The sequence below is a fragment of the Podarcis liolepis genome (assembly GCF_965112155.1).
Source record: "Podarcis liolepis genome assembly, chromosome: 9".
Taxonomy (NCBI): Eukaryota; Metazoa; Chordata; class Lepidosauria; order Squamata; family Lacertidae; genus Podarcis; species Podarcis liolepis.
The window spans coordinates 61,031,909-61,056,954 of record NC_139564.1 but is presented as its reverse complement, the minus strand read 5'-3'; the positions used below and the strand labels follow the sequence as shown (position 1 = coordinate 61,056,954).

Below are 25,046 nucleotides of genomic sequence, written 5' to 3'. Positions count from 1 at the left end.
CCGGAGACACAAAACCAAACTGACTAAGGAAATGCCAGAGCTCAACGGGGAAGGGGTAAAGAGGTGGGACAGATCACAGTCAACTGACTTCCCAAGACACTCCAATGACAGAGGTTTGGTGGGGTTACAAATTGTTTTCATGTGGATCTATGCCTTTCTCTATGGAAGTAAATGGAGATCTGCATTTTATTCCCAAAAATCCAAGGTAGTAGCAGAAGCCCACACTCACCAATGACTCTAAGGGTAAGAAGGTTCTTGCTGGTGGGTGACATTGGCCCCATCTCAGTGTTCCCTGGGGATCCACGTTCTTTTTTCAAACACCACCCTATGATTCCCATTATAGCCATCCCCAAACTGTAAAGCCTGCCTTTACAAAAGAAATATTGGTGCTCTCTTGGCAGATATCATGCCCTCAGAAGGGCTAACAATGCCTGAAAAGTGCAGCCAAATCTGGCAGTAAACAAAAAAGCTATTGACTTTTCATTTGCTTTTTAGCAAAAATAAAACTTCAGAGGTGCAACACGTAAAAAGCCCTGGGCATATCTGCCCAGAGTTTGGAAGCTTGCACATTTTATTCACTTCTGTGGAAAGGAAAACAATTATTGCCAGAACTAGATTCTCTATTATACTGAATGGGGACCAAGGAACTTTGCTTTCAATCCTAAATGCTGAGCTGAGTTAGAAAAACACAGAGCAGCCAAAACAGATAAGGTTTCTTTCCAAAGCTATTTACTCAATGTGGCGAAAGCCAACAAAGCAAGTCCCTCCCAAATCTACAATTTTGACAGGTGGAAAGGGCCACCTACCTCTCAGTCACATGGCATCAGCATGATGTCAGATGACTGACAGTTGGTGGCCCCACCCACCTATTACACTTGGCCTGCAGGGATGGGTAAAGATAGATATTTGTATAGAAAAAATGGGTACATAAAGCATAGGAAAGTTTTGATACAAGTGTGCTTTTATCAAACAAATCAGTCAAAACACTCAACTATTCATTAATGAACAGTCAAAAAAGCACTCAAAGAAAAACCACAGCCCTTGCAAATTAAAAGCCACTTATGAAACTGAGCAAGGTTCAGTGCAGCAATAAGAGGTCATCTTCTACAAACAACATTCAAGGTCCCATACTTAGCTAAACAGTGGTGCATGTGAGTTAGTGAACACGCTCAAACATTTGGATGTCTCCCAATATACTGGGGCTAATTTACCAGAGACTAGTTAGAGACAGAAATATTTATAAAACCACTCTGCATATTCCCATCACTTGTGAGAGACATTGTGTTCTCCAAGAGACATTGTGTTCTGTCTTAGACAATCAATAACCTAAAAGGAAAAAGAGGCTGGTTTAACCAAACACAGTAATGATGAAAAGTGTTTCATGAGGATTTAAATGATAAACCTAATGACCTGTATGGCACTTCCTACATTAAAAAGAGAATGCAATTTTTCACGTGATCATCACACACTTTAGAATTTCATCTCCAGGAAGCCAAGTTCAAGAAAAACTGAAATGGCACAGGCCAAGAAGACATTAATCTCATGTTTGCCTAACAATTTTCATAAAGTACTTTAGCTATAATTTGGAAATTGACAAGCAACGTCATTCAACACAATAAACCATTTCAGATGCAAATAGCTCAAGGACCACCATTTATCTGCTTTCAAGACTGAATCCAAGCAGACAAGTTAAGAATGTCCTGACCTTGCGTATTAGATCAGATAAAAAAAAAAATCCACCTGTTTTCCACAACTAGTATTCAGAGGCACACTTCCTCTGATCTTAGAGGTGTCATACAACAACCATTTATAAGCCTACTCTTCATAAATCCTCCAGAGCTTGGACTGTTTGTTTGTAAAAAAAAAAGACAAAAAAAGAATTGTGCGAAAAAATATTTATTTCTGCTGGAAACAGTGCCAAAAGGTACACCCAAAAGGATTATGGTGGGAAAATAAAAATAGCTTTAAAATTGAGTAGTCTTTTATCGCTGCTTTCAAAATGCACATTATTGGGCCAGAATGAATGAGATTGAAAGCAGGTCAAACAGTTTCCCATTTCTATAATATTGTACGTATATCCAACACAGCAGAAAGAAAGGAATCAACAGTCTAAAAGACACAGCACCTCAGTTCAAATCCAAGCAAATACTTTTTCTGCAAGGCGAGGGACAGAACAGCATAGCAAGCAAAAGATGGTCAGTTTCTCAGCAGATACAGCCCATGCTCAACACATTTCTTTTCTCCTTCTGGGGAAAAAACTACAAAATCATGCTTTGCACAATGGACGGCAGCAGAAATCATTTTACTGCTGCCACTGCATGGTATTTTAAATGCAATGCTGCAATGCTGCAATCAGTCTGCTTTAGCACCAGCACAGTGCTATTTAATTTCTTTTCCGTTTCATTTGTATCAAGCTGTCTACAACAGCAAAACACAAAGGACACTAAAAAGCTTCAACACTAATGGCACTAATGAGCCCACTGTTTCCTTTGGACAACATATCTCTGAGCAGAACAACAGTCAAAGTCAAAGGAAAAATCTCCAGAAAGTTTAAGAACCAATACAACTGGGCTCCATGAATTCCTACGGCTGAACCAATGAGCCAGAACCCCATGAGCACTTAAGGAATTTGTATTTTCAGGAGTTAATGAGCTGATCGTGACAATTACAAGATTTTATAATACCCAGTAATTTGAGATACTCCAGTGGATGGTCCTAGAACCATGAAGTCTAGAGCTGGCCCAGAATGAAGCTAATAATAATAATAATCTGTATACCACCCTCTATCCATAGATCTCAGGGCAGTTCACAACACAAAAAGGCAAGAGAAAAAACCCCACAAAGTACATAATAAAAACAAGAACAAGAACAAACCAATAACCCACCCTCACCCCCAATATAATAGGTCTGGAAGACCTAAACAATGCTTCAGATCTGCTCAGTCATGGGGTTTGTAGTGCTGTAAAGTGGCTAATATAGGAATCAATTCTGCACCGCAATATCTTCTTTCATTTATTTCAAGGCTGAGACACACCTATTGACAGTTTCAAAGCAGCAACGTCAATTGTCTGTAAAAAAACTGCTCAGAGCCAGGGGACAGATCAACCATACACAGCTGATCAGTATGTGTTTCAAATAAAGTCATTAACTCTTACTACAATCACTAGATAAGAATAACCTTGATCTGCAACCAAGACACTCCACAATTAACCTTGACCAAATGTTTTCTGGCATGTCACATGCAGAAATCTTTAACTACACCACTCAGGTTACCTAATGCAGAATACCTCTGGTTGCCTTACTTCTGGGCACATCCCCAAGGACATTCTATAGATATATACCGGTAGATATAGATATAAACACACACAAGTCTAACGAGAACATACATCATGAAAATTTTAAAACCCTTCAGTCCAAAGCTCAATGAGCATGGAAATTAATTTTCAGTTTTCAGTCATCAAAAATAGTCAGTTTTTCATCAACCTTATTATTCCCATTCTTGGTGAAGATTTATCCACCTGCCATTTAGCTTGTCTGACATTACACCCCACAATGTTTAACACTCATTCCAAAAAAGGGTGTTGTGTTAAAAATATAGAAAACTGCATGTTGTTACAGTTCTTTGTTTGAATAGTTATACTAGAGCCATAAACAACCGTTCATCCTGGTTTACTGTAGAAAGTTTAAAATGTTATCACACTTTAAAAAATTAACCCTCTTTTTAGACCACAAATGACCTAGATCCTATGCACCCTATGCATTTAAAGTAGGCTCATACTTTAAGCAATCATGGCTTTCCCCAGAGAATCCTGGGAACTGTAGTTTGTTAAGAGTGCTGTGGGATACCCCATTCTCCTTACAAAGCTACAATTCCCATAGTTCCCAGGCAAGAGGGACTGACGGTTAAACCACTCTGGGAATTGTAGCTCTCTGTGGGGAATAGGGGTGCCCCAACAACTCTCTTAACAAACTACAATACCCAGAATTTGGGGGGGGGGGGTCATGACTGCCACTGCTTTAAATGTAAAGTTTGACAATTCCAGCATGTTCTGGTCACAGTCAATAACTTGAAAGAGAAAAATCTGTAAGTAAACAACCTGGGTATATGTTTCTTGTGCAGGTTAAAGTACAATAATATCATAGTGTAGAGGCAAGTTTATTTTTGCATTGCTTCCATGAACTTTTAAAAGCCTTCTTTTTACATAAGCATTTTTAGTACAGCGCAAACCCCATGTATGAGCTGCCTTCAGGCTGAATTCATTACCTGTCTCTGAAACATAAACAACAGGGTCCTTCTTTAGAATCTTATCAGGTCTTGAAGACTGTTTTCTATCTGGCGGCTTCTTAGATTTCTTCACCACCTGGACCTCCTCTTCAGAATCTGCAATTTAGCACAGTGGTATCATTTAATTCTGCCATATCCATCTAAAGAGGAAAACATCCAAAGACGAGAACAGCGATTCTGCATTCACTTGAGATTCTGACTAAAGCTCCCTTCTAATTCAGAGACAAGGAGCCTCTGATCTGCAGGCCTAAGTAGGTCCAGCATAATCCCAATTTGCCCCACGAGGTCATTTCCCCAAATCACCTATGTGACGTTAGGTGCAGGCCAGGACATGACTCCAAAGGAGCAACAAGGAGCTTCAAGTGGGCTCCTAATGGTTGCTTTGCAAGTAGGTCCCACCAACTTGCCAAAATTGGCCCACAGGGATATGAGAAATAACATATAGCAGGCCACGTTTTGCATTTACATTGAAGCACGCCTGTACAATTTCTTCACCCACAGAAGAAATATGCTTCAACAAACAGTAAAAAATAAATATCTAAGAAGCCTGTCACCTTTTTGTAGTGTCTTAACAGCCTTTAAGAACGATTCTACTCAGTCAGTTGATGGAGGTCCGGTCCACAAAAAAAACTGCACAAACTATTTGGAGTGAATTTGCTTATTTATTATTAAAAAAATTAAATCTGAGTGCATGTAAGAAGTTGGTAACAGGGCTGAGAAAGACCTCTGCCCAAGGGCTTGGAGAGGCATTGTCAGTTAAACTGGGCAATACTGGGCTGAATGGGACAACAGCCAAATATAATGCTCAGCTGTTCATATAAAAGAGGCAGATATACAAGCCTAAGAATGCAATCCTAACCATGTCTACTCAGAAGTAAATCCTACTGAATTCAGTGGAGCTTATTCCTAGGTACAGTGAGGGGAGGAAGTACCGTATTTTTCGCCCTATAGGACGCACTTTTTCCCCTCCAAAAATGAAGGGGAAATCTGGGTGCGTCCTATGGGGCGAATGGAGGCTTTCGCTGAAGCTTGGAGAGCGAGAGGGGTCGGTGCGCACCGACCCCTCTCGCTCTCCAGGCTTCAGGAAGACACCCGCAGCCTAGGCAGCCCTGCGGGAGGTCCCGCAGGGATGTCTAGGCTGCGGATAGCAGCCTGCTTCCCGGAGCATCGGGCGCCCTGAAAGCAGAGCGCCCCTCGCGCCGGGCATACATCCGCAGCGTGGGGAGCCCTGCAGGAGTTCCTCGCAGGGCTCCCCACACTGCGGATAGCAGCCTGCCACCTGGCAGGCGGGGTGCCCTGAAGCAGAGCGCCCCTCGCGCCGGGCAGACATCGGCCAGCCCCACAAGCTGGGGGGACAGCAGGGAGGCGCACCGCCGCCATCCCACTGTTCCTCGACCTGGTTTGGTTTTCCCGACCTGCTTTTAGGGGGAAATAAAGGGGGGGAAATTTCCTTTATTTCCCCCCCAAAAAACTAGGTGCGTCCTATGGGACGGAGTGTCCTATCGGACGAAAAATACGGTATTTGATCCCCTGCTAAATTTGCCCATTTGCCCTCTGACAAAGAAATGACAAGTCCATAATTTTAATGGTAGGTTTATTGTAGCTGTGAGAGACAGAATAACAACAGGAAAAACCCCAGAAACCCGAAGACAAAAGTCAGAGATTGATGTGCATTATAACGAGTTAAACAAGTATCTGATCCCCTATCAAGCAGTCAGATGTCAGACTACCTGGTATCTTCACTGTATGTAACGAGCTGAGATTAGAAGCACCTGCTGTAAGGGAGAGGTCTTACCTGTAATCCCAGCTCGTTACAGTACCTGTACAAAAGACACCTGTCAACAGAAGCAATCAATCCAGCAGATTCCAAAGTACTGTAGCCACCAAGACCAAAGAAATGTCCAAGGATGTCGGGGACAAGACTGTAGACCTGCACAAGGCTGGACTGGGCTACAAGATTATTGCCAAGCAGCTTGGTGAGAAGGTGACAACAGTTGGTGCAATAACTGGCAAATGGAAGAAACACAAAATAACTGTCAACCTCCCTGGGTCTGGGGCTCCATGCAAGACCTCATCTCGTGGAGTTGCAATGATCAGGAGAACGGTGATGAAGCAGCCCAGAACTACACGGGGGGAACTTGTCAATGATCTCAGAGCAGCTGGGATCATAGTCACCATGAAAACAGTTGGTAACACACTACGCTGTGAAGGACTGAGATCTTGCAGAGCCCGCAAGGTCCCCTTGCTCAAGACAGCACATGTACAGACCTGTCTGCAGTTTGCCAATGCACATTTGAATTACCCAGAGGAGAACTGGGTGAAAGTGTTGTGGTCAGATGAGACCAAAATTGAGCTCTTTGGCATCAACTCAACTCGCCATGTTTGGAGGAGGAGAAATGCTGCCTACAACCCCAATAACACCATCCCCCCGTCAAACATGGAGGGGGACATATTATGCTTTGGGGGTGTTTTTCTGCTAAGGGGGCAGGACACCTTCACCGCATCGAAGGGACGATGGACGGGACCATGTATCGTCAAATCTTGGGTAAGCACCTCCTTCCCTCAGCCAGGGCATTGAAAATGGGTCGAGGATGGGTATTCCAGCATGACAATGACCCAAAACACATGGCCAAGGCAACAAAGGAGTGGCTCAAGAAGCAGCACATTAAGGTCCTGGAGTGGCCTAGCCAGACTTTAATCCCATCAAAAATCTGTGGAGGGAGCTGAAGGTTCGAGTAGCTACACATCAGCCTCAAAATCTTACTGACTTGGAGAGGATCTGTAAAGAGGAGTGGGACAAAATACCTCCTGAGATGTGTGCAAACCTGGTGGCCACCTACAAGAAATGTCTGACCTCTGTAATTGCCAACAAGGGTCTTGCCACCAAGTACTAAGTCATCTTTTGCAAAGGGATCAAATACTTATTTCATTTCACTCATTATAATGCACATGAATCTCTGACTTTTGTCTTCTGGGTTTCCGGAGGTTTTTCCTGTTGTTATTCTGTCTCTCACAGCTACAATAGACCAGTCCATAATTTTAATGGTAGGTTATTTCTTTGTCAGAGGGCAAATTTAGCAGGGGATCAAATACTTTTTCACCTCACTGTAAATGGGGTTAGGATTACAGCCCTAAACATTAACTCCATGCTATGGAATAGCAATATTCACCATGTGACCTAAGGGTCGTAATAGATACCATCACAGTAGACACACATTTTGCCTAATTTATGACTGAAAATTATTTCATTTGGGAGACGACACCTGCCAAGATTTTGTAAGCCTCTCTCAAAAGAATCTCTAGCAGAGGAAAGTTACCTCAAAGCTGGAAAAAACAGCAACAGAAGTCATAAATGTTACCTGAATCATAGATTATCCTCTTTTTCTTGTTCACCTGTTTGTGCCCAGAATCCTCTCCACGAGATGAATTCTTCACCTAGTTGAAATGGTTCATTAGTTACTCATGCAAACAATTCTCCCAACATTAACTCTTGTTTACCAAGTACTACCTTAAGAGAGACAGCCCAATAAAGTTCACTTGTTGGATCAAGGGACTGTCACATACACCAACAAATTAAAAACAAAAAATGATATATGAGATGGTCTCTGGATTCTGGAGTGATTTTTTTTTAAATGAAGGGCGATTCAAGCAATCATTGACAAAGCCACAGGTAAACTAAGAACAGGAACACTAGCAAAGAAGTAAAGATAAAAGCATATGACAAAGCTGTAACAGGCATATATATATGAACAGCATACCTTGATTTCCTTCAATTTTGACTTTTCACCTGAAGCCCCCTCCTTATTTTGGGGTTTCTCATTCTTTCTGGTAGTGTCACATTCTTGTTTATTTCTAGGAATTACTGCTCCAAAGAATTTCCGGATATCCTAATAAAAGTGAAACAGTTAAAAGGGTAAGGTATAATTTAAGGATCTGTCATCTTCCAAAATTTCAGGGTACAAGTCTGGATTGCCAACCAAGATTTTAAAAGGAGAAGTTAGATAACAGTGTTTAAAATAAGATTTTATTTTTTTAAAAATGTATTAAAAAGACTATCAAGGTGGCACATGTGAAATCTGAGTAAGAATGCCACTGAGTAAATGGAACATTGTTGGACTTTGCCCCATATTCAAATCCCTGAACGGCCCAGGAGCCGGTGGTAGCTTGAGCAGCACCTCGACTCACATGGCTGTTGTAAATATGACATTACAAATGTTACAATGAACTTTCTTTTTTTACAACAAACCTGTTAACTAAATGAAACATAGTCTTATAGAGACCTAGTTGTCCAAAACATTGTGACTCAAATTTATGTTTGTGAATTCAATAATTTTCTAAAATAAGAACAGGGAACATGTGGCGCTCTAGATACGGTATTATTAACTCCTTGCCCCAGTCAACATAGTTAATGGTCAAACATTATGGGAGTTGTAGTCCAGCAACACATGGAGGCCCAAAGATTCTCCAGTCCTGCCCTAAAGAGTGCGAGACTCATAATGGTAGCCACAAAAGTTGGAAAGCCTTTACCCGCAATGTTTTACAGTTACAAACCAAGGGCACCCTGTATAATCTGGGACTTTGCACAGTCACTCAGAAGTTAATTCCCACTGGGTTCAATAGAACTTGCTCCTAAATGCATGTCTAATTGAAGACCTAATCTGAACCACTTTTACAAGCACGGACTACAGGTTGGTGTCCTTGCCCTATCCCTCTCAACCCAGGGAGGTATCAGGTAATTGCTGCTAATCTGTGATTAGAAAATTGCTTCCTGAACAGCTGATGGCAAGATGCTACATGAGTCATTTTACTCAGACTGCACCTGGGAGATGCACACTTTTTTCAAGCTAACATCCAAAGAGCAACAACTGTTCATTCTAAACTTAAAGATAAATGCATTCTAACTTTCAAAAGATACTTGTAACTGTTTCTAGACTTTTCAGCCACAAAGAGGAGTATATTTTACCCAAATGAAACTGATTAAATCAGATAAGTTGCCAGGGAAGAAACTATCTAAAAACAAAATCTGTCTGTTGAACTTGATGGAAAGCAGCTGCTCTCACCAAAACCACCTTTGTACCAACCAGTTTTAAAAGTAGCGTAAGCAGGAAGATAAAGGCACTGAAGCATTTCTCTACATATGTTGAAGGGCTACTGTATGCAAAATTCAACCCTCTCACACTGATGAGGAAGTTTTTCAACAGCAAAAATAAGCAGCTCTAACCTAAAGGCTCCTATTCCTAATTTAATCCCAACAAGAAACCCCCAAAACCTTAGATTTAAAATTATGAAATTTAAGCCTCTGTGGATGTCTCTTTAACAGCAACTTCAAATACAGAAATTTGCAGGTGGAACACAGAGGTGTTATTAAGGCATCAGAACAAGCCTGAGTCACACCTGCATGCACTGGTGCGAAAGTTCACAAACGTTAAGGGAAGAATGGCTGGGGACATCTTTTAAAACTGCCTTTTAAGTTGATGCCATACATTTTAGAAAACTGTAATTCAGTTATATGACACTATTCGACAGCTGTCAACTACTAAGAAACTATGTTCCTTAGCCTTCAAAGAAAGCCCATCACTTTAATTATTTTATTTAATTTAATGCTCAGGGTGGGTTATAGCATTAAAAATTGCCAAAAAGGTATCCAAGTTGTGCAATATACATTCACTTTCACAGGATACATAACAGTAGCATCTAGCATACAGGTAACTCACCCAGATGCCCACATACCAAAAACTGTGCTGCCAGGACCACAGAAATAACTGTCAGGCAGATGTGGCTGTACCCAAAGATAGCCCAGGTTATACAAATTGCCATCTTCAGAGAAGATGCAAAGTGGGGGCCCAGCATCACTTGACACATAGTTTACATATGTAAAGTGCACATATGTCAAAAGAATGTTTGAAAACATGTGTATCGTACAGGCACATTAGTCAAGGAGTCCCAAAGTACACTGTGGCTCCCTACTGAGGCTATACTTTGTGACAAGCCTGAATTTTGCTGCTGTGTTGTGTGAAAAACCCCTGAGCATGCAGCTGAAGCGAGCTGTGAACTCAAGAAGTAATGAGTCTGCTTTGGAATAACAACCCTTTACAGGAAGCTGTGGCTGAGTGGCAGAGCATCTGCTATGCATGCAGAAGGTCCCAAGTTCAATCATGTGTTGAGAGACACCTCAGTCTGAAACGCTCAGGAACTGCTGTCAACTAATGTAGACAATACTGAACTAAGTGGACAAATGGTACAAGTTAGCTTCCTATGTCCCTACGTTTGTTAAGGTCTGGAACATGATGTTCCGAATATCTCACCAAAAAGGGGAGGGAAGAATGAGAGACAAGGGTTCAAGTTGTAAACCTCCCGTGATCATTGGATGAAGGGGTGGTAGATAACAACAACAACAACAACAACAACCCCTCTTCCAATGACAGAATAGGACATGCTGAACTTTTCCAAAAGTGAGGAGTTATAAAAAGTTGTAACATGACTTAGGAACACAAAATTTATTTTGATAAAATTAATATACCGTATTTTTTGCTCTATAACACGCACCCGACCATAACACGCATGTAGTTTTTAGAGGAGGAAAATCCGTAGGCATGCCACCCGTAGGCATTCCCTCCATAACACGCACAGACATTTCCCCTTACTTTTTAGGAGGAAAAAAGTGAGTGTTATGGTGCAAAAAATACGGTAATTTAGTATTGCTTGGTAAGTAAAATTGCATAGAAATAATTCCCTGTTTAGGAAAGTTTTTAATGTTTGATGTTTTATCATGTTTTTAATATTCTGTTGGGAGTTGCCCAGAGTGGCTGGTGAAACCCTGCCAGATGGCCGGGGTGTAAATAATAATAAATAATAATAAACGATTGCAAAGTACTTGTATACACGTGTGAAGACATATACACACCCTATTTAGCATTACCTGACATTTTCAGGAGGCAAAATTAAAAGCCTTCGATTTTCCAAAAGCAGTTTCTGTGCTTCTTCCTCAAGCGTACTTACCGACCTAAATGTTGTCCCATCGCAAAAACAACAGCGTGTTTGAATTCCTCACACACACACCGATTTTTTTTTTCTTAAGCCTCCCTCTCTGAAGAAATTTGCAATAATTAAGTCCCACCTCCCCCCCCCTAGTCACTCCCTAATAGCAGAATAAGGTTTAGGGAGGGGATGGGGCATTGGGGTTGGAGAATAGGGCTTAGGCAAGCGAGGGAAAAGAGGTTATTTCGTAGCAATCCCTCGCATGCACCGCCTCAACAAGTTTCTCGCCCTCATGGACCACAAGGAGGAGTCCCACCCGCGACCTCCCGCCTCGGCACCCTGAGAGGTTTCCTCTCAGAAGGCCGGGCCCCGGCCGCCCCGCTCGCGCTCACCATGCCTACGCCCGACGCCGTCTGCCGAACCGCCTTCCGCGACGTCGGTTTATGCCGTTGGCGGCGGGCCAACCGACCCGCGCTCCATCCCCCGCCGCCAGCTTCGCGCCAATGCGCGAACGCGGGGTCCGAGTGCGCAGGCGCGCGCGGGGTGATGGCGTCACGGGCTGGACGGGGGGGGAGGAGGAAGAGCGCGGGAGAGGGGAGATGTGTTCGCCTGAGTAGATTCCCGCGCAAATGGGGCCCGGCGGGTCCAAACGAACGCGCGCTGGCGAAGCTCCCTTAGATCCAGACTTCGCTCCCCGCCCTCAGAGTAGCAGCAGTCTGGATTTAAGATTTAAGCGTGTACTTAGTTAGTTCTGAAATCAGCGCTTCGTTTCGGCTGGATCTTGCCCACGCGCGTGTCTATGTGTACACATAAAATAATCAGATTCGGGAGGGTCCCTGTGGGTCATCTAGCTCAACCCCCTGCAATGCAGGAATCTCAGCTAGGTCATTAAATAGCAGGTGCCCCCTCGCCACCTCTGCTGAAAATCCAAGGATGGAGAGTCCCACCTCTATGGGAATTCACACACACACACACAAACAATCGGGTAGCTTTTCAAAACATAAATAAAAGTTAGGTATGCCTTTGTGTTTATGTTCAATAAGTGTCTAACAGTTGTCACAGCATGCATATCTGGTTTTCCAGCTGCGAAGACACCCAGACACAGACAAGGCAGCCCCAAGGACAAAGTCAGGGCCGCCTTACCCATAAACACTAGTGGTGCGGGGTGCCAAGTTCTGGAGGGCACCAGGCGAGTGTCTGGGGAACACTGAACGAGTGCACTGAGCAGTGGCGTAGCGTGGGGGGTGCAGGGGGGGCCGGCCGCACCGGGCACAACATCTGGGGGTTAGGGTTAGGGGGCGCAAATCCACGGGTTAGGGGGCGCAAATTACTTGCCTTGCCCCGGGTGCTGACAACCCACGCTACGCCACTGGCACTGAGTGAGGGTGCGTGCGCTGCTCCCGCCAAGCGTCGGCTCGGTTTTTTCCCTTTTAGCCTGCAGGCGCCGAATTCTGCCGGGTGTCAGAAGGCTAAAAGGGGGAAAAACAAGCCAACATTCACGGGAGCGGCGCACACGCGCTCGCTCGGCACAGGGCCGCTCGCTCGGTGTGTTCGCTTGCCCAACGGGTTGAGGCACTGGCGTGCGTGGCACCCCTCCTGCTAGCCATCTTCAGCTTCGAGCCAGGCATCAGGCACCACGGATCTCCACGGGGCTGGCTCCCTCGGCCCACTCGCTGCCCTCGCCCGCCTCTGCCTCTTCCCTGCAAAGCTGGGCACATGGCTTCCTCTGCTGCTGCTGGTGTTCCCTCCCTAAAAAAAGGGTTGACAACTCTGGGAAACGGGTGTGTGATTTTTTCACCACGACGCCAGATATGCTTAAGACGGCCCTGGACAAAGTACTGCCTGGTTTCCTTTATTATCCTATGATTCCATTTCTTGTCTTTGAAAATGATTCACTAGTTAGGACATCAAGAATCATCATTCTGCAGTTTGAATATACAGACACTGTATTCCATTTTTGAACATTCAGACACAGATTATTGAAAACGAGCAGGTCCATAAAGGACTGATTTAAACGCTCATAGATCTTACGTTTTGCACTCCTGGCTAAGCAAAACGGACAGTTGAGTATGATTGCTTGGAAAAAAAGAAAAGAAAAAATGATGTTTTTATTGTTGGTTACTTTATTGTATTTTATTGGTGTATCTTTGCACACTTTTCTGAGAGCCTTGGCTGATGATACGCTAATATATATTCTAAATAAGTATATAAATCATAAACCAAAGGTCACATCCCAAAGAACTCCTTAATGACTTAGTAAGGTATGCTGGCGTTTTTGTTTGGAAGTGAGTTGGGATGCCTTACCACTTTTCAGGCCACCCTAAAACCATCCCACTTTTTATCAGCGGATATAACTGTCTAGCTTAACCATCCAACTTCAAGTATAGTAGCTAACATAAGGGTTTAAAATTACGTTTCATCTGCGCTTAAAGCAGTATCATGCCATTTTAAGCAGTCATGATTTCCCCCCAAAGAATCCTGGGAGTTGTAGTTTGTTAAAGGGACTGAGACTTGCTAGGAGACCCTATACACCTTACAAACTTGCAGTTCCTAGGGAAGAGGGACATACTGTTAAATCACTCTGGAAATTGCAGCTTCGAGAGGGGAATAAGGGCCTTCTCAGGACCCTTAACAAACTACAACTCCCAGGATTCTCTGGCAAAAGCTTTAAATGTGTAGTGCAGGTGGAGCCTTAACCTCACCATCTGCCTTGTATAAAGCACCAGGATGCACAGGTGCCTTAAATAATAGTTTGTCATACAAAGTTTAAGGGGGACACAAATCTTAAACAAAACAGACCAGCAACAGAAAACGCTGAACCCCAGATACAGCTCAGTTCAGTGACACTTTGTGGCTAAACTCATATAATGACCCTGTCCACAAAAAGGCTTTGCGTGCTTCCAGACATGCTATTTTCAGGTGGGATTTAATCACATACCGGCAAATTCAGGTTGCACAATTAAAGTTGATTTAATGATCTTGCACAGCAAGCCCTGCTTCTCCAAAAGATCAGGCTTTTTGCAATAAGGAGAGTGGAAAGCAAAATGCACTGCAAAGTCTGGGCTAATGCTTGACTCATTGTCAAATAACCCGCCTCGCCCCCAAATAAATCAGCATGAAGCTTCCATAAATAAGCCATCTGGAATCGACTTCTGAATAGTAGGCCAAACAAAAGAGGAAGTCTTGTGCCTTCATGCCATGCCTAGAAGCTTTGTAGAATCTGCATCTGGTTGTTATGGAAAATGAATACAGGATCAGATGGACTTTGGGACAAATTCAGCAGAGCTCTTCGTTCGCTTGCATATTCACTTGAGCTAAGATGCCTTCACACTGCTTCAAATGTTGAATTTCTAGAGACCTGAGGCAGTGAGCTGATACATAGCTACTCTAGCATGCACTAACATTTTTGAAGGCACCCCAAAAGAAAATGTAGGGACAGTAATTCACCAGAAAGTGGAACTGCATCTAATAAATGGTGATAGCTGGAACATGTTAGACCTGGTCTTTTTGCTAAGATCGAGCGTAGAAGTTGCAAGCTTGCAATGAGCCCCTGTGCATTTTAGTCTGGAATTAAAGCACTGGCAGGTTAAGAAAGAGGAAATGAGTATATACAGCAACAAAACTTTGCATATCAAGGTCCTAGAATTCCACTCAACAACCAACTAACTGAACAACAATGGTGAAAAAAATATGGGAAGTAAAGGGGGAAGTTATGGCACATAGTTTGGCTCCCCTTAATCTCATATTAGGAGTCCTTGTCAACTGATAGTTATGTTCCAGCCACATATAAAAGTGTCTATTTAATCTAATTGTAAATACAGTATATTGCTTTTTTATTCCTCTTTTTTTCTTATTGACCGGTTCCTACATCACTTTGTTTTTTAAAAAAATCCCTGCTGAGAAATACGCTATTGCTGGGAACAACTGCCTTATTCTTGTATATGTTCGTTTCCTTCATATAAGGGAGGCTAATGAAGATAGAGAAGGAAATGCTGGTAAGATTTGTGATGCCTGTTTCATGCTAAATTCTCCTAACTGCAGCCTTGCACAGAATTTACACACTCACTGATGTTTCTAAGACAAGAGCATGCAAAACCACCTGTATGGTTATTGCCTTTCTATTTGGTTTACTCTCTATTTGATATCTGTAAAGTATCATCGAGAACAATCCCACAAAATCCCTTATTTACAAGCAAGGACACTGTGATTAATAACATTTCTAATCCAGCCTTCATTATTGTTATTTATTAAATTTGTATACCACTCATCCTCCATAGATCTCAAGGCGGTTCACAAGATAAAATCACAATATACAAACAACAAAACACATAATAAAAAATCAGAACAACAACCGTCTTGCCATGGTGAGCAACCTGCTGCACTAGAATTCTGTGCTAGCTGAATTCATACCACGGGATCCCAGGCCTTTATACTATAATCATACAAAATACCTGAAATACTGTTATGTACTGAGCTGGGTTCCTAGAACAATAGGCAGGTAGGATCCTAGAAGGCAGCAACCTGATTGGTCTGCAGGAGCCGCCCAATCCGGCTCCAGGAGGAAGTGAATCACACGGGACCCATTGTGTAAATAATGTACAGTGGAACCTCAGGTTACAGATGCTTCAGGTTACAAACGCTTCAGGTTACAGATTCCGCTAACCCAGAAATAGTACCTCAGGTTAAGAACTTTGCTTCAGGACAAGAACAGAAATTGTGCTCTGGCAGCACGGCAGCAGCAGGAGGCCCCATTAGCTAAAGTGGTACCTCAGGTTAAGAACAGTTTCAGGTTAAGAACGGACCTCCAGAACGAATTAAGTTCTTAACCCAAAGTACCATTGTACTGTATATATAACCAGAGGATTTGGGGGATAGCACTCTCACTGGTTTACCATGAGGTAAAATAAGGAGCATGAAATCAACACTCAACTCCGAGTATATTTCAAATACAGTACATTAAAACCAGTAAGCAGAAGCATAAAACCAAATACAGCAAACACCAGTACTTTATCAAAACATTCTTAACTACAACTACACTCCTCCTCTGCCGAAAGAAAGATGTCTTGAGTTGTCAATGAAGACGACAACCATATTTTCACACGGCAGGACCATGGCAGAGAAGACCCAATCTCAGATCATTGCATAATACATAATAGCTGAGCAGGATCTCACCCTCTGTAGATCATAAGGTTTGAACAAGCAGATGAGGAGATGCCCTTCTTCAAATATTTGTGTCCTATGTCATAGAATCATACAACTGTAGATTTGGTGGGGTCTGATCATGAAATAATAGAGTAGTAGTACTATTATTTTCCTTGTTCCAGACCCTATATTTCTATTGATGCAGCCTAGAATAGCATTAGCCTTTTTTTGCTGCTGCATCACTCTGCTAACCCATGTCAAGCTTGTGGTCTACTAAGACCCCTAGATCCTTTTCACGTGTATTCTGTCAAGCCAGGTGTCCAACATCCTATATTTGCGCATCAGGGAAACGTTGAAGGGTATGCAGAGTTCTTACCTATAAAAGCTCATGCTGCCATAAACTTGCTAGCCTTTCACAAATCCTCATGTAGCTGCAGGGGCTTCTGAAGACAATTCTGGTTGGCCTTTCCTCCTATTAATTACCATTTATTTGATTAAGCAGTGGCAGCATGTTTTCTGCATGTGGGTAATTGTGTCCAAAAGGCAATTTGTCTCTATTCCCTTTAAATATAATTGGATCAGCCGCTAGCATCCTCTGACAGACAGCTGCCAAGACTGCCGTTTCAAACATTCAGAACAACTAGGCATTGATGGAGGGAAGCCTTCGTGATTCGAACCTCTTTTTTTCTGCGGCAAAAAAAGAATCTCCCTCAGGTGTCCTAGTGGTCATGAGAAGGTGATCTCCCGGGGATTATGTTGCTTTTTCGTGACCCATCCTAAGTCTTGCAATGCCAAGCTAATCATTAACAGGGTTTTTACAGTCACAAGCTTGCTTTTTCCCCCTGCTGAAGCTTTGATAAGACACTCCAGCAGTTTTGTGGCAAATGAAGACAAGCTATGCAGCAGGGATCCCGGGGAATGGATGCATTTCCAGGTGCCGCCAAAAAGAAAATGTGACTTTTAGCGTACACTCCAGAAAGGCGCAATGTTTACGCAGCAGCTGAAAGGATCCCTAGCCTTGTGGACGTTCATTTTTATACAGACAGTTGCTGGGCTTGACAACGATGGAAGATCGGTCTGGGGGAAAGAGTCCAGTTCAAGTTTTGTGAATGAAACCCAGATGTTTCTGCAGGACACATTCCCCCAAAAGTTCTTCTGGGGTGTGGGGACCAGCGCTTTTCAGGTGGAAGGTGCCCAAAGGAAAGATGGAAGGGGACCGTCGATATGGGAAGAGTTTGCCTGTTCAGAGCTGAGAGCTGGTTCCAGGACAGATGACTCCAGTGACAGCTACATGTTTTGGCAGAAAGATTTAGCAGCTCTGGATTTTTTGGGAGTTTCTTCTTACCACTTTTCAATTTCATGGCCACGGCTCTTTCCCACTGGGACGGTGACAGCTGTCAATGAAAAGGGACTTCAATACTACAACAGTCTCCTAGATGCTCTGGTTCAGAGGCATATTGAGCCTGTGGTCACCCTTTACCACTGGGATTTGCCCTGGATTCTGTACGAGAGATACGGTGGGTGGAAAAACGAATCCCTAATCGGTGTTTTCGATGACTACGCGACTTTTTGCTTCCAAGCTTTTGGCGATCGAGTCAAGTACTGGATTACGATCCACAATCCTTATCTAGTTGCTTGGCACGGGTATGGCACAGGGATCCATGCACCCGGAGAGAAGGAAGAAAGCGCTGTCCCTCTGGTAGGACATAATCTGATCAAGGTACAGTACAGAGATTTCACTGTCACAGGTTTAAGTTTCACTGGAGAGCCAGTATAATATTTATACAATGACTGCAAAGCTGAAAGCAATGCTTGCAATAATCAGTATTCTTATTGCAGGTTAAAAGCCTGGGCAGAAACAAACGTGCTGCCCTTTGTCTTTGTCCATGTAATGATTTCAACACTTGTTTTATTAAAAGTAAAAAGAAGCAGCAAATTTGGCCATGTTCCAGTTGTGGATCTTGAAGCTGCCTTAGATCAGTTGTTTGACTGACAGCTAGGGTCTTTCCCATTGCATTTCACCCTATCCTTTTTGATTGGAGATGTCGGAAGTTGAACCATATTGCCAACTGCTGAGCTCTGGTCCTCCATAAATTAAGGACTTATTGGGTTGTAGCCAATGCCAGTCCTACTCAGAGAAGACCCATTGAAGTTATTGGATATATATGACTAAATTTGGGCCCATTAATTTCAGTGGGTCTGCTGCTCTGAGACAAATTTAGTTAAATATGACTCTTTCAGTACCATAAATTTCATTGAGGAAGTCAAGCACGTGTATCTTAATCTGCAATCCCTGACTAGGGACTGAATCAAATCAACAAATTTGTTGACAAATTGTAGCTTGATGAAGCAATCAAACATAGAGAATAATTAAATAATGCAGCCAAACCTGATACAATCACACTTCAAATAGTAGCCACTATACTGAACAAACAATGTTACCAAGTATTTTTTAATTGTCTGAAGAGAAATATCCTTTATGTCAATATTGAAGACCTGAAGAATGACGTCAAGCCAATTCTGCTTACAGCTGTTTATTAGAATTGAACTAGGGTAGCTACCCCTCCCTTAGCTGAATTATATATCCAACAGAAGTTAGCTTCTTTCTGTTGACTTAGTTATCGTTTAGTGAAATCAGAGCTCTTATTCCAGCTGCGGATCATGCCCTAAAATTTGTACACAGAAATACTCTGCATAATTTGGGGGAGGGGGTAGATAAGTACAGCCCCCACCACAACTGCATCATTTGAGAAAAGCATCCCTTGACAGAATGATCAAAATAATATCCATTGGTCTTTCTTGTGGCAACTTAGGGCTTGTCTACAATTCCACACACACAATCATTTTGCAATTCAGCCCACAAAAAGTAACTAGGTTAGCCGTTGCAAACTTGGTGCCTTCCAGGGGTTTTGGACTACAATTTCCATTAGCCCTAGCAAAAAGGGTCCTTAAAATCTGAGTTCCCTTGAAGTGATTATTTCATAAGTGGCTATTGCCAAACCTGTCTTAGACATTTTCCTAGACAGAGGCTCAACAATGAGTGAAGGCAAGGGGAGGAGTTTGGAGAGGGTTGGTCCATACCTGCACGTTGGAACATCAAATGATGACCTGATTGAATAACTGAGCATCACAAACCAAACACAGCCAGAATGTCCCCCTCTCCAATATTTTTATCGGTTTTCAGGCATTTCACATTTTTACTTATTTTATTGTAAATTTTATTATTTTTCACCCTAGCTCTGCTGTGATATTCATAAACTAATATCATGGCGTAATCATCAGGACCGTAAGCAAGGTTAAAGTAAAATGACAATTGAATAAGATATATCCTATCCATAAACACTGAAATTATATTCTGACATTCTCATGATAGCCAAACATTCTTATTTGCTTCTGGAATCAATACATTTAATTTATTATTGTTAGCATATTGTATAAAATCCCACCACACTTCACAAATATCCGAAGGTTGCACTTTGCCTTGAATTAATTTTAAACTAAATATTTCCCCCCCCTGAAATTGCAATGTTCCACATATTTAAACATAGAATGTTAATATCACCTTGTTCTGTTCAACTGTAAGTCATCAGGTGGTGATCCGATATGTGTGGAGCAACTCTCAGGTACACTGGGAGTGAGTGAGTGAGTGAGTGAGTGAGTGAGTGTTTAAGGAGAGAAAAAGCAGCACATGATATAGTAGAATGGAAAGGAGGAAATCAGCCAAATTCTGGATGCCACCACCACTGTAGGAGCCAACAGCAGTAGATGTTCTTCGGAGCTGACCATTTGGCACTTGATTTTGGACTAACGCACTGAGTTACAAGTCCCATTTATCCAGCAGAAAGCAAGGCCTTGAAATGTTGTCCAGTGATCTCCTAAACCAAGCATGAAAAGGAGCCGATCCAATGTAGTGTTTAAATATCTGAATCAGTAGGAAGTTCAGGTTCAGCCCAGCCTTTTTAGGTTGAGTGTCACTTGGAGAGAAAGAATGGATATATTATGTGGATAGCATCATTATATGTATTGTTTAGTCACTAGATGGCACTGGACTTTGTTTTCTGTATCTATTCTGCTCTTGCTTGTGATACAGAAAGTTATTGTCCATCTTCCTGGCTGGTACGCCCTCTAAGCCTTCCATGATACTTACAACAGATTTTGCTGCTGACTTTCTTTTTTAAAATCTGATTTACACTTTTGCTCTCAAAACAAAAGAAGTGCAGGTGCCAGGTTTTCCTCCATTTGGGAGAAATTAAAGAACACGATGTGCTCTATTTTTATAGCAAACTCTCATGTTTTGACCTCCGTTTGGAGTCAGTTGGTGGGGTTCCCTCCACCTGTAAACAAAGGCAGATAAGAATTGTTTCACCAACATAAGCTGAATGAGTCAGCTGGACTTTTCCCTGTCTTACTTTCTTTCAGGGCAGGGTAGGAACATAAGAATTATTGCAAGTCAGACCAATAGTGGCTGCTCACAATTTCAGGCAGGAGTCGTACCCCAGAGATCCAACCAAGGACCTTCTACTACTGAGCCACATTCTGCTAATAATTGTATTAGGAATACTCATTTTGTTTAACCAGGAAAGAGAGACGCTGAATGTAAGATCGTGAATGTCCCTGGGTTAAAATGGATGTTCATAGGAGCTGTGCAAAAATAATAAGATAAAGGAATCTTTACTTTATTCAAGTATAGGCCCTAAAATCAAGGAATGATTTACCTCTAATTTGTCACAAGATATGCAAGAACCCCATAGAGAAAACACAAGGATTATGATGCCCATTGTAGTACTGATATCGCGCCCTTCCCAGACAGTTGTTAACTAACCATTTGTCACAAAGTAATAAACTTGGAGACATACATGTTGCTAGCAGTGGAAGCCAGTCAATTAATGATTACAGTCTCTTCTCTTATGGAATGTTATTCTCTCCATAAGAAACATGGTGGGCATCTCCAGGTAATAATAATAATAATATATTACTTTTACCCCACCCATCTGGCTGGGTTTCCCCAGCTACTCTGGGCGGCTCCCAACAGAATATTAAAAACACAATAAAACATCAAACATTAAAAACTTCCCTAAACAGGGCTGCCTTCAGATGTCTTCTAAAAGTCAGGTAGTTATTATCTCCTTGACATCTGATAGGAGGGCATTCCAAAGGGCGGACACCACTACCGAGAAGGCCCTCTGCCTGGTTCCCTGTAACCTCGCTTCTCGCAGGGAGGGAACCGCTAGAAGGCCCTCAGAGCTGGACCTCAATGTCCGGGCTGAACGATGGAGATGGAAATGCTCCTTCAGGTATACTGGGCCGAGGCCATTTAGGGCTTTAAAGGTCAGCACCAACACTTTGAATTGTGCTCGGAAACGTACTGGGAGCCTATGTAGGTCTTTCAGGACTGGTGTTATAAATCCTGGTGGCCACTCCCAGCCCCCAGTCTAGCTGGATTAATTGTAGTTTTTGAGTCACCTTCAAAGGTAGTCCCACATAGAGCGCATTGAATTGTCCAAGCAGGACAAGAGTATCCACCACTCTGGCGAGACAGTCTGGGGGCAAGGAGCGTCTCAGCCTGTGTACCAGCTGGAGCTGGTAGACACAGAATTGACCTGTGCCTCCATGGACAGCTGTGAGTCCAAAATTACTCCCAGGCTACACACCTGGTCCTTCAGGGGCACAGTTACCCCATTCAGGACCAGGGAGTCCTCCACACCTGCTTGCCTCCTGTCCCCCAAAATCAGTACTTATGTCTTGTCCAGGATTCAATCTCAATCTGTTAGCTGCCATCAATCCTCCAACCACCCGCAGACACTCACACAGGCCCTTCACCGCCTTCACTGGTTCTGATTTTAAAGACAGGTAGAGCTGGGTATCATCCGCATACTGACAAACACCCAGCCCAAACCCCTGTTTGAAAGCTGCAAGCTGACCTTCCCTGAACATTCTTCAGTGTCACAGTGTCACCTACTAAGGCAGAGGTGTCATGACCCTCCGGTGGCCTTCAGCTTCAGAGCTCAGGTGTCACCAAGGGTCAGGGCAACCTACAACAAAAGAGTTCAAGGCTGAGGATTGCTTTGAAATGACACATTACATTCAATAATTTGGAGTGTTCCTGTTAAGCCTCGGTTCCAGACAGCTAGCCATGTTCCTTTGCAGGATACTCCATTTGCACCCCAATTTTCCATTTCTCCTCCCAACAGATGCTCTGTACTCTATTGCTCACTGAGCACACGCTCAGCCCTCACTGAAATATTTTGGGTTTCACCCTGCCCTTTCAGTTTATTTTCCTACAGATTTTTTTCTCCAAAACCAGTCCTACTGATACTTCCTTTTGTGAGTGGATGGCACAGTTTTGGCTGCATAAGGATCAGGACTCAAATAATTACTTTGCTGTTAGTGTAGAGAACTGAGGCTACACTGACTTGGGTTGGGCAGAAGCTGAGTTGAATTCAATGAGATTTTCAAGCAAGTAAACATGTATAGGATTAGGCTATAATAATTTCCTTGGTGTCATATGCTTTTTGATGGAAAACCACAGACGGATCGTGGCATTTGCTGTTCATGATAAGTAGTGCATAATCTGAGTAAAAGTGTTTCTGAAGAGATACATTGTGGTTGGAATTCAAATTTAAACCATGCTTGCTATTGAGAAAAGAGAATTGAAGTGGGGTGAAGGAAGGCTAGATTAATCAGCAGTAGGCTAAGCAAGTTGTTTAGCTTCTCTCTTTTTTGGGAAAATCTTCCAAAAAAATAAAAACGAAGTGTTTGAGCTATTTTTAAGGAAATTCACCAAAATTTAGACTTCCAGCATGGAATGTCTGGATTTTCCCAGACATTAAATCAATTTCCGCCCAGACACTGTTTCCAACTGTTGTATTCTAGCTATGTCTGGGAAATTTCGGACATACGGCAACCCTTATAGAGTTGGAAGGGACCCTAAGGATGATTTCGTCCAACCTGAATACGCAGCTGTCCCATACAGGCATCAAACCTGCAACCTTGGCAGTGTCAGCATCACGCTCTAATCAGCTGAGCTATCCTGACATATAAATTTAACATTCAGTCACAAATTTGACTGGGGGCATGATGATAGAAGTGTAAGTTTTATTTTGTCTCAACCACCAGAGGTCCGTTCTTAACCTGAAACTGTTCTTAACCTGAAGCACCACTTTAGCTAATGGGGCCTGCTGCTGCTGCAGCGACACCGGAGCACAATTTCTGTTCTCATCCTGAAGCAAAGTTATTAACCTGAGGTACTATTTCTGGGTTAGCGGAGTCTGTAACCTGAAGCGTATGTAACCTGAAGCGTATGTAACCCGAGGTACCACTGTAAGGCTGAAATGAATTTGGAGAAGGACCCCAATCCAAAGGACTGTGGACAGAAAGAAAATAGCCACTCACGCTGGTCAGCAAATGTACGTCATATGATAACTTGAAAGCACCTGTGAAACACATTTCCCCCTCAAAGAATTCTGGGCACTGTAGTTTGTTAAGCATGGCTGGGAATTATAACTCTGTGAGGGGAGAACTAAAGTGCCCAGAATTCTCTGTGGGAAAGAATGTGTTTTGAATGTGCTTTGAAAATGTAATATATACACAGCCTTGAATGGGAGCTTCTGCAAGAGTCTGCATAGATAAGATTCTGCCGCTCTGGTCCTGTTTCCATTTGTGCAAGAGTTTGCTCAGGGTGTTGTTCAGGTAGCAGAACATAGCGGCTTTAGTTTCACTTATCTCAACACCGCACATTTAGAGACGTTCGAATTTGGAGTTTGCAAAGGATTTAGGCCCTTTTCACCATGTGAGCCAGACTATGTGTTTTCTGTCTATCAGGGCATGGTAACTGGGCGCTCGGTTTGTAAAATGCCACGCACCTCCCCAAATCAAAAGTTGTGGCCGGGTCAGGGAGCAGATTGCATTCCAGATTACAAAATAAAATAAATGCAGAATGTACCGTGGTTCTCCTCCCACCCCAATGAGTTCCTATTTACTATAGAATTATAGATAAAATCTTGGTTATCTAGTAACCACTGAAATTGCTGGTAGCTGGCAACCTAATCTTGGGTATCTAGTCGGCATAAGACCTTTGATACTTGGAAAGGTATTGTCACTCCTGAGTTGGTCCTTGGCTTAATTAGGATGAAAGATGGAGCTTGGTTAACTGGCGCAATATCACTTGATCCCCTAGTTTCTCTTGCACAATAAAGAAGGTGGTTGAAGATAATCTTTTGCCCAAGGATAGATGCTATCTCTGTTTGGTCAGCACTAATTAACTGCCACATAGCATCTTCCACACAAAAAGTGTTCTGGAAGGCTTGGACTTATTTCCAAATGGTAAGATGTAATGTATAATACAGTGGTACCTCGGGTTACATACGCTTCATGTTACATATGCTTCAGATTACAGACTCCGCTAACCCAGAAATAGTGCTTCAGGTTAAGAACTTTGCCTCAGGATGAGAGCAGAAATCGTGCTCCGGTGGCGCGGCAACAGCAGGAGGCCCCATTAGCTAAAGTGGTGCTTCAGGTTAAGAACAATTTCAGATTAAGAACAGACCTCCGGAATGAATTAAGTGCTTAACCCGAGGTCCCACTGTAATATATTGTAAGTGTACCTCTGTCACAGCTTTCAGTTATAAAAAAAGCATGGCAT

General features: G+C 42.8%; 2 protein-coding genes and 1 long non-coding RNA gene across 5 annotated transcripts in view; 2 read left to right on the top strand and 1 right to left on the bottom strand.

Moving 5' to 3' along the window:
• RFC1 (replication factor C subunit 1) overlaps window positions 1–11,802 on the bottom strand; it is a 41,096-nt gene extending 29,294 nt beyond the window's left edge. For 2 of the 3 annotated variants that reach the window (XM_083459802.1, XM_083459803.1), the window contains exons 1-4: window positions 11,656–11,802; window positions 8,044–8,172; window positions 7,645–7,720; window positions 4,265–4,381 (exon numbers count right to left, since the gene is read on the bottom strand). In XM_083459802.1, the coding sequence (XP_083315928.1) occupies window positions 4,265–4,381; window positions 7,645–7,720; window positions 8,044–8,172; window positions 11,656–11,658 (325 nt within the window). In that variant the 5' untranslated portion in view covers window positions 11,659–11,802. Of the gene's footprint in view, window positions 1–4,264; window positions 4,382–7,644; window positions 7,721–8,043; window positions 8,173–11,204; window positions 11,335–11,655 lie in introns of those variants that run through there. The other variant, XM_083459804.1, reaches the window with a different exon arrangement.
• The window catches only part of LOC310686438, a 425,293-nt gene that overhangs the window by 302,836 nt on the left and 97,411 nt on the right, over window positions 1–25,046 (top strand). The gene's annotated exons all lie outside the window — the stretch shown is intronic.
• KLB (klotho beta) overlaps window positions 15,217–25,046 on the top strand; it is a 29,074-nt gene continuing 19,244 nt past the window's right edge. Inside the window, exon 1 of the mRNA XM_083459830.1 lies at window positions 15,217–18,125. Within this exon, the coding sequence (XP_083315956.1) occupies window positions 17,391–18,125 (735 nt within the window). The 5' untranslated portion in view covers window positions 15,217–17,390. The remainder of the gene's footprint in view (window positions 18,126–25,046) is intronic.